General features: G+C 37.4%; 1 protein-coding gene across 2 annotated transcripts in view; it reads right to left on the reverse strand.

Moving 5' to 3' along the window:
• The window catches only part of LOC117173345 (transmembrane protein 131), a 462,351-nt gene that overhangs the window by 321,163 nt on the left and 126,730 nt on the right, over positions 1–14,458 (reverse strand). For both annotated transcript variants that reach the window (XM_033361843.1, XM_033361842.1), the window contains 2 exons: positions 13,546–13,669; positions 4,580–4,693 (listed from right to left, as the gene is read on the reverse strand). In XM_033361843.1, the coding sequence (XP_033217734.1) occupies positions 4,580–4,693; positions 13,546–13,669 (238 nt within the window). The remainder of the gene's footprint in view (positions 1–4,579; positions 4,694–13,545; positions 13,670–14,458) is intronic.

Consider the following 14,458-nt stretch of genomic DNA (forward strand, 5'->3'; position numbering starts at 1 on the left):
ATTTGAATAAATATTATACGGCTTCACTTTAAGTAGCATCCATTTCAATCATTTCTAATCATGGGAAAAAGCAACGATTAGAGTTTACGGCAGCCGCGCTTCAGCGCGCAGCCTCGATACTCCGTGAGCGCAAGTTGCGCGCTGCGCCGCGCTTCGCAAATAAATAGTTTCTGAGTAAACGAGTGGCGGACAGTGAAATTTTCTTTTGGATTATCATTCTTAAATAGTTTGTACACATACCACCAAAAACCTGAACCATTAGAGCATCCAGAAGTTAATAATAATGTCAATTGTTTAAAAAAAAGTTATTAAAAATATGAAAAAATTGTTTATCACGCATCGCCATATTTTTTATTCGTAAGATTTTTCTTTCATTGGTATGTACACCAATTTTCGTAAAAAAGTATCTGATAGTTCGAGCGCAATAAATTATTGAGTAAAGAGTTATAAATTTTAGTTGCATAAAAAAAATAGTTAAACTAATAATTTTGTCAAAAGAAATAAAATAATATTCATATTTCACGTATGACTTCACCGGATAACACTTTTATAATTTCTAAAACAGCAGTTCTTTTCCGTATCAACCTTTTATCTCTTTAATGGACTTTCTCCTCGTAAATCAAACATTTTTTGTGGTAAGTCTTTTAACTTCTAATTGCTGAAAATATTTTCTTTTCGTTAATATTTACTACTCCCACATACATTTCACGAAAAAAATTACTCGAAACTCACGGAAGTGCTATATATTTTTCGCGCTTGTGTCGAATCGTTTTCTTAAATGAAAAGGTCTATTTGGCGTCACATAACGAAATTAAAAAGATCTACCACGAGAGGAACATGATAAGCTCAGCAGCAAAGATATCTTTGCATGGGCATAGGAATATTCCTAAGGACATATTCATATGTCCATGATATCTTTGGCAGCAATGGAACCTCCTTTTCTGACGTGTGAAGATAGAGAGGTTTGTTTCATTTTAGATTTCGAAACAGTTGTGCAATTAAGAGAATTTGTATAGATCACCTGAGGTTTCGATTTTTCACAAAAAAAAGGTCATCGACTTTGCACAAGGCCATCGTTATCCATGAGCATTTGGCATTTGGCTCGGATGGATTATGAATAAACTTATATTCTTAATTTTAAAAATAAAGTCCTAAAACTTTTTGATCAAGGTGGTATGATGATGGTATAGATGTACTTGTTGATACTAGGATTAATCTAAAAAAAAATTAATTTTACTTCTGAATATTGTAGGTTGAATTATTTGGAAGTCAATACATCCAAGACCGAGACTATGGTTTTCATAGGGGTAGACCACCCTTGATGCCAAATTTTACGTTTGAGGGCTCTCAATTATAGATGATTCGGGAATATTCCTAGGTGGACATGCTTTTTGAAAGTTCTGTACCTTTTCTTTAAACTGTAAAAAGGGTTACTGCCGCTAAGAAAGCCGTGGGTTTATCTTTGCAACTCCTTCGAGGGTCCAAGTCGGAATCTTGGCGCTCTAAACTAATTCAATTTCAGAGCCTTATCTCAAGCGTCCTTTTTTACGCCATAGGCATCTAGGGTTTGAGGTATTGTGAGAAGGTAGAGGTAATCTAAACTACTTTCTTCAAGAGAATTTGGGGCCTGCCTTCACACACTCCCGATTACGCGTTGAGACTGGAACTAAAGAAGATTTTAGGTATAGGTTAAGAGAGGCTACCTAAAGCCTCTTTAAAACGTCTACAGGTGCTTTCAAAAACTTTAAAAGAGTTTGAGGCCTGCCTTCACACACTCCCGGTTACGCGTTAAGAGTGGAACTAAAGAATATTTTAGGTATAGGTTAGGAGAGGCTTCCTAAAGTTTGTTTAAAACGTCTACAGGTCCTTTCAGACTCGAGTAGAGCAGTTCCCAAGTTTAATTGGGTCCTGCAACTATAACATCGTTTTACGTTGTGTGGAATAGAGGCCTTATGACCTGGATTGGACTTGGTAAGTTGACTGAAAAACAAGGATTTAATGCTCGCGAAATTCGAGGTCTATCTTAGAGATGCGGACCTGTACAGGCTGAGTCAGACATCCTCTCTTCAGGTGCTGCCTCACTTATGAATCGTTTCCATGGGGCAGCAGTACCTTTATGTCGGATTACCATTTAGATACGTATTGTTTCCAGTCCGTGGTAAGCCTTACACCTTCTGGTCCGTTCTGGATTGCAGTGCTAAATTCCCCGGATAAAACAGAATTATTGCATATCGCTAAATACTCGTCCAGTGCACTAAAAGTTAGGGCTTTTATAATGTCTCCGTAGCGTAAATAATAGTCAATATATAAATAGTCAATAAATAAATAAATGTTCCAAAATTAACAAATATACAAAAACTTCTGTCTACATAATTAAGCTTTAAGTTACTTACAAAAATTCCCGCTTCAAATTAAAAAATCCCGTGCATTTCCCGTAGCAATACAATTCCCGTATAATTCCCGCTTTTCAGTTTTCCCACACGCTAGACTACAGTGTGTTTAAAACAAATGAAAACGCGAAAAATGTCGCAGGTCAGGCTCAAAATGCATATGCTAGTGAACAAAATGGTACCTCATTTTTCTTATTTGGGTGTGTTGCATAAAGTTGCAGAAAAATGAAATGGCGCCCACATGAAAAGTATCCCTTCATTCGAGTAGAAATTAATCAAAAAAATGTTCAACCTACATATTTTTTTACTGCCATTGTACCTTTTTTGTATTTTATAAAACTTTATTGATACAGAAATACAACTGAAATTATTTATATTACGAAATTATTCAAAAATACATTAGTTATAGCATTATCCCTCTTATTACTGATTTCATGTTGTTTTCTAGGTTCAATAACAATAATAGGCAATTATAATATTAATAATCGATTGTTAAGTACTCTGAAGTTTCTAAAAATTGACAAATAGTTTGATTTATACAAATTCCATACTTGGTTTTTGGCCAAGTTTTCGGGACACCCGGCCCACTGTGCACTTGTTCCGCAATGCTGGTCACGCGCCCAGACTGATTAAAGTCAGAAATATTTAAACTAACATCTCTTGTGCAAGTATTATTTTATCATAAATTTAATTATTGCACTCCATATGTATGACAAAACTGCACCATTGGAGCCATTGATCGGTTTATTAACTTCATTCGTTCTAAAGATAAAGTTTTGCAAGACTTTCAGCTTTCAGAAACTGTTTCAACACATTTCACATATTTTTGTGTGCGAGTTGCAGACAAAAGAAAAGAGGGGCATCGACACTTGTTCCCGACTTTAGTTCAGAAAAATTATTTCATGTGAAGGGCATAAATAAAAATTTCAATAGTGAGTTTTTTTTCATTATGTGTGTTCGTAGGCAGATTTACGAACAGACGTAACACACTTTTTGATCTTGAGTCGACGGAAGGCAGAACACGAATTTAAGTGACATAAAGATGTACAGAGGCGTAACTAGTGAAATTAAAAAGACTAGGGAAGATCCTTTCCTACCGTGAAGGATGTGCCGATTCTGCAAACTATCTTAGTGCACTCAGAAAACATATGGCTAATAAGGTACAGCCGCAGTTCACTATGAAGTGCGACGGTCCAGGGAAAGTTGTGAACCTTAAAGGTTCAATCCTATCCAAAAACGAACTACTGAATCGCTGCCCTCTCCTTCCTTCTCTATAGCGAATGAAGTGTGGCGGTAGTCATAAGTTAGGGTAAGTTAAATATGTAATCACTTCTGTCCTTTTTAATTTCTTTGTAATTCTACCACCTACTTTCTCTTTCCGTTACTTTTAATTTTAAACAACATAAGAGTATAATCTAGAGTCAGGGCATTAGTTATTCAAACCATAACCCTTTTTTATCATCGAGATTTGATGTTTGCAGGGCAGCCAAAAAAGGAACATTCTAAAGTAATAAGGCGGAATTCAGGATCACACAAAATTACATTAATCGAATCAACTTGACAGCACGAACCTGCAGTAGATTGTAGTATTTATAGTTCTTTTACAGTACCTAATTATTGAAAATTATTATCTTTTACGTAAAAAGAGCATATTTCTTTTTAAATAAAGTTACACAAATATTGCATGCATAAAAGGCAATTAATTGTCTTATTTTATAATATGTCGAGGGGATGGGTCACCTATAATTGATGTGCAAAGCTTGTTGTCTTGCGACAACACTCGACTTAGGTGAAATAATAGGCAACGGGTGGCTCAAGGGGCTGGATGCGAACCGTGAGATGACTTTAAGCCAGAAGAATTTATTTATTTTAAAAAAGTTTCCAGTTACGTCTTCCCAACAAAATTTGAATTACTTTTTTAATTTCTCTGTTTACAACACGCATGGAACATTTTTCTGCATTTTACACATACAATTCAACAACTCCCATTTCTTATTGCATACTCTAGCATTCCAAACGCCCAATTTCCACTCGTTTGAAACTTTTTGAACATTATTTTCATAGACGACATTATTTGAATTGCATGAGTAATAAGAATAATATCGTTCTGATTTTCCCTCGAGATGTAGAAAGTCATACGTATGCCTGAAAACTTATTTTTCAAAAATGCTTACTTAAATGTCACGTACCTGATACTTTACAGTTCCTTCAGACGTATGCATGAAAAGGTGACTATCGATTTCTCCTTCGTCTCTACCCAAAAAAACGACATTAAATGTCGTGTTCCCAAGAGGTGGAATTACCTACAATGGTGAAATTTTATCTTAATTATCCAGTGATTGATATACAGTACATCTTTACAGAAAGTGCTGTACGGCCATAAGCAGGGAAAGTGCATATTAACGGTCTATGCGCAAGCGTATGCGCCGCGCATGACGCTTTAAACTTATCGCAAACATCTTCTACTTCCACGCAAAATATTGAAAAACTCGAAAACCATTTCCGTGCCACCTATAATATAATGTGTCTAGAAGGTAAGTAGTCTTTTTACGACTCCCGTGTTTGCAACAGCTTACGCTCACCGTAAAAAGATTATTTCGCCTCCTTAACGGACAATATACTATCAGTTTAAGGTCGCAGTGAACCAAAAACTAAGGCTCTGACTTCGTCAATATCAGTAACACAAGTACTCGTCCGAGTGCTCGAGGTCACGAGTATTATTCTGGTACCCGAGTAATAATATAGATATAGGGCACTCGAGTACGTTTCTTGTATTAGGAATATAGTGAAACAAAATGTAGCATGATCATAAATCCTGATCAATTTCTTGAGCATGCCTCCTTAACAGACAAGTTGGATATTGGATTATTTTGGGATAACGTGTTATATTTGCGGCTAAACATTATAGTACGATAACTTAACGTCATCATTAATTTAACAGATGCAAATTTACCGAATTTTATTTTCTTAAGCTGAAATAATTATAATTTTCTTCTGTGATAATGTAGGGGTGCCCATATCAAAAGGGACCTTATAGACGGTTTTTATTTGTCGAATTTTCTTGTATCAGCCCTAAACAGGAAAATGCAAAAAAAAATTCTGAAAACCTCCCATAAGGGTTCTTCTTATACAGATGTCAAAATATAGTTGACTAATTCTATTTCAAATCAGGTAAAATTTAATTGAACGTCTACGTGATTTGTTACAATGATTCGAAAATTACCTGCGAATTCTGAAAAATTGAAAGAAATAATTGTTGCCCTTCCAACGGATCAGAACAAAAAATTGAATAATAACAAAATGGCGGTTGTTCTTTCTAAAATTCTTGAAAGTGGACTTTCTCAAAAATCCCAATTTCAATGTACGAGATGTGTTCAAAAAATAAGGTGACTTTATGGTTTTCTCAGAAAATATTAATTTATTCCTCAATATTTATATTGTCCCCTTCAAAGTAATCCCCCTCAGATATAATACACTTGTGCCAACGCTTTTTCCAATCATCGAAGCACTTCTGATAATCATTTTGTAGTATATCCTTGAGTTCTTTCAGCGATGCAGTTTTTATCTCCTCAATCGTTGAAAATCGATGTCCTGTCATGGGTCTCTTCAGTTTTGGGAAAAGAAAAAAGTCACTGGAGGCCAAATCCGGTGAATATGGAGGCTGAAGCATGACTGTGGTGCTGTTTTTTGGTCAGAAAATCTTTCACAAGCAACGATGAATGAGCAGGTGCATTATCGTGATGCGAAAGCCACGAATTGTTTTTCCAAAGTTCCGGACGTTTTTTGCGTATCGCCTCTCGCAAACGGCGCATAACTTGAAGGTAATGGCCCTTATTGACCGTACGACCTTGTGGTAAGAATTCCTGATGCACTGCGTCATGGTAATCAAAGAAGGCTTCAGTTTCGATGTCATAACCATATACCTACGATTCATCCCCAGTTATAACCCTTTTGAGAAAATCAGGGTCATTATTGACTTCATTCAACATCTCCTGAGCGATGGTCATGCGATGGATCTTTTGTTCAAAATTAAGCAGTTTTGGAACAAATTTCGTTGACACACGTCTCATGCCCAAAACGTCCGAAAAGATAACAAGGCATGAGCCAACCGATAGGCCAACATCTTCAGCAACTTCTCTGATGGTAATTCGACGATTTTTCAAAACAATTTCTTCCACTGCTTGAACGTTTTCATCTGTTGTTGACGTGCCGGGACGTCCAGGGCGAGGTTCGTCTTCGACACCCTCTCGGCCTTCTTGGAACAGTATTTAAAAAATCTTTTTATTGAGTTAGTTCTAATTGATCGAAAACAATACTCCTTTTAAAAACCATTAAAGTCTTGTTAGTTTTCATGTCTATCTGATCATTTTAGAAATAATTAAAACATTGTCTTTGTTACTTTTCTGAAATCTATTTTGTCGTTTCGGTCGAGGTGGTAGAGGACAATTTTCTTCCTTTAGTAAACTCTGAAGTTGCTGGAAGTTTTCTCGTATCTCTTACCATTTTCAAGATCACTCAAAATTTTGATTTTGATCTGAATTTTGAAAATATTTCTTTTCTTTCCCCTATATGTTTAGAGAAACTAACAATGAATTTCACCTAATTTATAACTAACTCGACTTAAAAATGCTTGCATCAGTGAAAAAATGGTAAAACAAATTCTCGTCCTCCAAAATTGTTTAGCCCGCTAAAAATTGATAGGATATCTGTTTTATAATAGCGGAAAAATTTTAAATATTGGAAAAAATAAAAAAGTTGTATGCAGAAAAACCTTGTTTTGTTTTAATATATATGTTTCTTTCTGGTAAATGAGAATATATCACAAAAGAGCAACAGATATTTTTTTGCAAAACATCACAAGATGCAGATAGAACATTTGGCCATTCTAACACAAATGCCCAAATCCAACTTGGTTTTTTACACTCCGCGAATTGTGACGCTTTCGTGATTTCGACATTCGGATTCTGAACGTACGAGAGGTCCGGGAATCGTGATTTCCAAACACACGACCATGAAAGGGGCTCCCACTTCTTTGACGCATATATTTCGGAGAACGCCGTCATGCCTACTTCGCGCACGCGCGTTTGGGCAATTCAAATTCCATGATTGTTCGAACGTAAACATAACGAACTTACTCGCTCGAAAGGTGAAAATACGTAGTACATGTTTCTTTGTTTATTATTATATAATAAACTGTTGCAATCGTGGTTCCAATCTCATGGATCATTCTAGTTACTGATAAGTATTCAAATTTTCGTGAATTTGAAAAAATATTTTAATAATTGGAGGGTTCGGCGGTTGAGTTTCAATAATTCAACAATAATGAAAATGCACACAAAAATCCCAGCGGAAATTCGAAAATCAGAAAACCATATCAATTATGAATGACTAAATTATTTTAATAAAACAATTGATTACACAGGGCCATAAGATTAAATTGAGGTGAATCATCTTTCAGCCTAGTTGACCTTTATGTTTTTAGGGCCACTGATCACGATCCCGGTGTCCATATGACCCCATCACTTCTACGTCAAGGTCAAACGAAAGTCAAACACTTTAATTCGATTGGTTCAATTTTTATCCCCGTATTCTGAAGGAGCAAAAAATTTTACGTCCGAATACGTATTGACCTATTTGTCGAACCGAACTCTGAAGGTCGTTTGAAGGTCATCTAGAGGTTAAATCCTTCTTTCAATCTCTCGGCATCTCCCTATCACGTCTAGATCAAGGTCAAATGAAGTTCAAACTCCGTTATTCGGATGATACAATTTTTATGACACCCCTGATTCTGTTTGTGTGTGTCTATTCGTGTATGTAGGTACTGTGTATAGACTCGTGTGTTTCTGGGTGTTTATGTAGGTGTTGTGTGTCTGTGTGCGCCTACCTATTTCTATGTGTATATGTATGTGTCTGCAAGCAGATCTGTGTAAACTTACGTGGACCCATTTGTATGTGTGTGTCTATTTGCGAATGTGGGTATAATCTGAATCTTTGCATGTATCCTTTGTATCTTTGCTGATTTCGCTCATTTCTCAAGGGTTTTTGGAGCTATAGATAAATTGCGGGTGTTGAAGCAATTCTAACTCAAAATTTGATTTTAGATGTTATATAACGAGATTATTCAGGTTGGAAGAATGGATTCTTTTAATGGAATCGTATAGTAGATTTGTAAACACAATGCAGATTGAAAATTTATGTACGACATTCTTTCGGCAATATTTTTGTAATCAGGGTCTTTGTTATTTCCCAAGAATTTTTTTTAATTTCTTTGGAACTACTGCAAGCTGCTCTCTCATTAGTTGTCATTCTCATTTCGAATTCACCTTCATTCATCAGCCCCCTTATTTGGGAGCCATCGAAAACACCTCCATTGATTTTCATTTCAGAAATATTGGGAACTCTCTCAAATATATACATGAAAGCATCGCTCTCCGATACCTTCATTGCTTTGATAAGCTGTTTACATAAGCCGAATTTGATATGTAATGGTAGAAGGATGACTTTATCACTAGGAATGAGACTCTCTTGTAGTATGTTAATAGATCCTGGAGTTAATTCTTGCCTGAGTGGACAGTCCTTTTTCATATAATGTTGTTCTCGGGCACGACTTTCCCGCTCACAAATAAAACATCGATACTTTGTGTCTCCGCTTCGTGAAACCTAATAAAATACTCGTTATTTTCAAATTTCCAACTAATTGCCACTTGTGACTATCATACTTTAATTTTTCGAGTAGAAAATGGAGTTTATTGTATTGCTCATTCAAGATCACTGAATGACCAACCGGTATAGGGGTATTTATGCTTTCATTGTGAAGGAAGACACTTTCAAACTCCTCACTGATGAATCAATAAATAGTCGCCAGTCACTAGCTACATATTGAACACTTTTATACTCATTTATCAGTCCTTCAACATCATTGCAATCAACCAAACCCTTTGCTTTAGAGAAGAATTTCCAGAATGGACGATATCGATCACGATAAAAAATCACTGGAGTACCTGGAGCTAAAACATTCTTCTCTTTTAATCCAGAATCTACGAGTTCGGAAATTTCTTTCGAAAGTCCTACGTTTCGAACCAAGTCACTTAGCTCGTCTTGAGTAAAACCATGAGAATTTCCGGGCTGACCAACATCGAATTTTGGCGACTCATTTAGCTCGTCATTTTGCTGATCTTCGAATTCTTCAAATGACATCTGCATCATTAGTCTCTGGTTCAAAAGAGATTTCGTCAATAAATATCTGATGTTCGCTTTCAACCTGTTCAATGCTGATTAAAACAGCATGAGTCACACATTGAACAGATGTATATAATATTGTAGAATTATTCTTTATATTGTACCCAGATGTATTGGTCAAGCAGAAATAGCAATTAGTGTCATGATCTTTTGGCTCTCGCCAGATCGTAGGAGAAACAAATATCTGTTTCTTCTTTTCCGTGATTCGCAGGGAGAAAGTGACGCACAATATTTTTGGAGTCCAAAAATTGTCCATTCCACTGATATCTATATTGAAACATTTATTGTAATGTGCTTTTAATGTAACTGTAAACTGCCTCCCCTGATTCGTGAGACATATTTCCCACAACAACGCAAAAGTTGTTTAATCGATGATAACGTGGGGTTGTTGATGAACTTGTAGCATTAGACTCTAAAAGAGCCAAGTTTTCCAAAAAGAGCCAAGTTTTCCACCAAATTAGAGCTGCGGTCGCATGATGATGACGATTGCGGGCCCGCATGCTCACCTTAACCAATCGCCGATACTGGGTTTCCGAGTCCCTGTATCATACAGCTACTTTTTCTTGTGCCTGCCATGACCGCTTGAACGCCTTTACCCAGGGACTTCCGACGGTGACCCGTTGCCCACCGTCACCACGTGAAGGTGCCCTGGGAGCGGGCACAAAAATTGTCGATTCACGATGTCCCTTCTTATAGCATATTATGTAAGTAATAAATCTTGGCCTCTGTTTGACCTGGAAAATGACCCTGTTAGTCAAATCGAAGGTCATGCCTTACGGTGAAAATGCTCAACAGTTAAATGTGATTTCGCAAAATGATAGGCCAGAGGTCTGAAATTTAAAGTCGGTTGAATGTAAACACTCAAGCTTAAAATTAAATATTAACTCATTCAATTTCTCTATTTAGACTCTGAACCTATCATTTCACGAAATCACATCCACCGAGATTGTGATCAGCGACCCTAAAAACATAAAGGTCCACTGGTTCGAGACCCTTTCATAGCTAACACATCAGCTGAGATCAAAAGAAGGATTTCACCTCTAGATGACCTTCAGAGGTCGGTTTGACCAACAGGTCAAGACGTATTTGGACGTAAAATTTTCCGCTCTTTCAGAATCCGGGGTAAAAAAATTGCATCAATCGAATTAAGGTGTTTGACCTTCATTTGATTTGGATCTAGACGTGATAGGGTCATACCGACATTATGATCGTGATTAGCGACCCCAAAAACATAAGGGTCAACTAGGCTGAAAGATGCTCCACCTTAATTTCATCTTGTAAGCTTGTGTTATTCTATATAATAAAAACAAATTGCAACTTGTAATTTAATCAATCTGAGTTTTAATTATTAATTATCGAAATTTTTTTTATTTAATAAACAAGTACGAATTGTGATTAAAACGACTAATAATAATCTTGTGAAAAAATTCTCAATATCTACATCACGAAACGTTAAAATTCACCATTGCTATTTTGAATTCAGAGCAGCGTGCACTTGCGCGTGTCTCTCTTACAGACTGGGTGTATAGGGGAGAAAATTCCACACGATCCTATGGAGTTGGGACGCTCGTGTCTGTGGAGCGGTCGTACATTTAAGCCTCATACATTCGGAGTCATAGTGTAATAGTTAAATACTAAACAGGTGTACATGTAGATACAATCTGCATTTCTTGCAACTTGTCACTTTGAAGCGTGACCACAGGATATTTTTAGATTGGGTATATACTTAGCAGTTAAATATGTGGAACCAATATACATTTTTATGATCTATTCAGGTTAGCAATAACCATTTTTGAACCTATGGAGATGAGAAATCTATTATTATTGCCTATTTTGGCATATAATGACCTTGCGCGAACTAAGGACATTTTTTGAAGACTCATATTTTTCGAGAGTTATTTTCGCAACCACCAACAACTTTTTAGCCTTAGCCAAAAACAAAAGAAAAATACAGTCAAACCTGGGTTTAGTGATGGTGCGTTTAAAGTTTCCAATGAATTGACGCAGCGCGGTGGGGATTGTTGAGAGGAGCTGCGGGAGGATATGAGGTTCTCACTCAAGCGTGAAAAAACAGAGAAACCAACAAGAAAGAAAAAAACAGATGAGAGACAAAATATATCCGGGACTCTGGATTTAATATCAGACTCAGTCCCAAAATTGACATTAAATCCAGGTTTGAACGTATTTAACAGTTTTTTCGATATGCCCTAGCACGCACTCTTATCCGTGGTACATGATTGGAATCGAAAATAATACTAAATCTTTATTGTAAAGATAATAAGTACCAAGTAATTAAGAACTAAAGATTCACAAAATCTAATATATATTTATATGTTTGTGCGTGTGACGCGATCCGAGGAAAGGGATCTACTAGGCAAAAAGATTATAGAAAAAGAGTCTTTGAACGCTTGCGGAGCGGCAGTCTGACGCGTACTCTCTTTTTCTTCTACCACCACTTCCACCTCTACTCGCCACAGCCCCTGCGTGAAGCTTAACTTCGATAATTGCGAAAAAGATTATTCCTCCCTTTTTTCCACTTTGCATAATTTGGGTTGCAGCGTGTCACTTCCAATAATAGTTTCATCAGGGTTACCACAGAATTTTCATTTTTAATTTCCTTGACTTTTCCCTGACCTTTTTTTAAAAATCCAAACATAAAATACATAAATAAAATAAACTCAAATAAAACCGAGATACACAATATCTACAGTAAAAAATAAAATTAAGTCAGACTAACAGACACAAGTATGTGGAATTAAGCGGTTACGTGATTTAAACGAAAGAGGGCCCTCAAGTGGCTAGACCATGTATTTATCATATTATGCTTAACGCTGCTTCTCTGAGTCTACTGCACGTCTAATTTGTAAACAATAACATAACCTGCCCATTCATGCACGGGCGAGTCCGACAACACAGCGCCCGGCGTGACCCCAGCGAGCCGAGAGGAGCCGAGCATCACCGAACATTCTCTGGCAGCAGTCTAATAGCGGCGCAGCGGCGACTGGCGCGCAATAATATGTAATCTGTATGAATTGATAAGGCCTTATCCGTGATCGACGATTGGACAAAGGTTTTTAAAAAAATTCCCTGGCCCATTTTAAAAATTCACTGACTTTTCACTGATTTCCCTGACCATTTTTTTGTTCCCTGACTTTTAAAGGATTTCAAGGATTTTAAGATCTGTGGAAACCCTGTTCATATCGCAAAATCGTTTCCAAAATTCAATTTATAGTGTAACAGAACTGCTATCATAGAATAAAGCTCGGTACGGCCCTGCTCGAAAGGATTGCTCGGCCGCAGCCGTGATGAGCCGGAACCCCCCGACGGGTTCCGAAGTTATGGGCGACGGAACTTCCCGTCGTCAGTCTTGCTCATTCGCTCGCTGAGAGGTATAATAATCCCCCTATCGTTTTCGTGAGTGAATATCCGGGCTGCTTCCTGATTGCTTCCCGAGGAACCTCACCTCGTCGCCAGGACCGAAATTTGACACCACAGTTTTTCAACGGATCTCCAAGTTTTGAGACGCCCTCAGACTGAAAACCAAGTTTTGGCGATGGTGCCTGTCTGTCTCCATTTCTGCGCTCCGCTGTCTAGAGATTGAGAATTTTTCAATCGATCGTCTTGTATAAAATTCACTTTTGCCTTGTAGGTGCCTTTTCTCGGATCGCGACACACACGCACACGCGCGCGCGTATGCACGCACACGCACCCCACGGTTCTGAGATGTGGTCATCAGTGTAATTTACCGAGGTTCTACTGGGAGCGGCTGTCATTATTAGACGACGGTTGCTCACAGTAGGACCATGCGGTGGTTGTGTAACACTTTTTTAAAATTATGTATATATACATAAACACACACACACAAACATATGTGTGTGTGTTTAATTAGCGAATGTAATATAGAGCTTCTACTCACTTTATCCTGAAAAAAGGACGAATGAAAGTGTTGCGTGCTTCCAGAAATGGAACTGAGATGTATGGTTTTGTTGTCATCTTTGTTGAATAACGTCACGATTTCTTGATGAGGAACACCGAGTTGTCTACCATCATAAGGACAATAATTTATTTTACATTATAAACAAAAAAATGATCTTCAAATAGGAGAAATCAGGTAATTATTTCAAGTACATAAGAAAAAATGTGGAAATACGTTATATTAAATACAATAGGAGTTCGAAGGGTAAGAAGGGAGAAGGAGTTAAATAGACACAAATCATCCAAAGAAATCAGTGTAGGAGGGCGAGGTTTGGAAAATGTTTTTAAAATTCTAGATAGGATAGAAAGTGACAGGGGAGGGGGAGGTGATGCTAAAGGTCAGTTAACAGGGTAGAGTCATGTCGGTTATGCGCAGTCTACAACGTGATTTCGGAAGAAGGCAGAGCGAGTTAAGTGAGAAGAGTGAGGGAAGTGCAGATGAGACGTTCACTACGCCTTCGCATACCGTACCAATGGCAGAATCGAGACGAGGAAGGGGACAGAGGCGCGGGTGGCCCACTAATTTGGAAAGGCTTGGATCGAAATTGGGAATCTCGGTGTCGCGGGATTTGTTGCACAGGTGGCAACAGTCGGCGAGCGAGATTAACAGCGAGAGCATCAATAGAGAAGGGAAAAAAACGGGAAATTATAAAAGGAAAAGAAAACAGGTGGCGAACAGGCGGAGAGAGGCAATGAAACGGGTTGTAGAAAAGGGATGCGAACTATAGATAACGTATACGTGCTCAACGACCGTGTGTCCCATATTTATAGGGCCACCCCATTTTTTAAGGATAATTTTTTTTCTATTGAAACAAAATGCACCAAATATTTTGAGTGGATAAATGAGTCGAATT

This window comes from Belonocnema kinseyi, chromosome 5 (genome assembly GCF_010883055.1).
Source record: "Belonocnema kinseyi isolate 2016_QV_RU_SX_M_011 chromosome 5, B_treatae_v1, whole genome shotgun sequence".
Classification (NCBI taxonomy): domain Eukaryota; kingdom Metazoa; phylum Arthropoda; class Insecta; order Hymenoptera; family Cynipidae; genus Belonocnema; species Belonocnema kinseyi.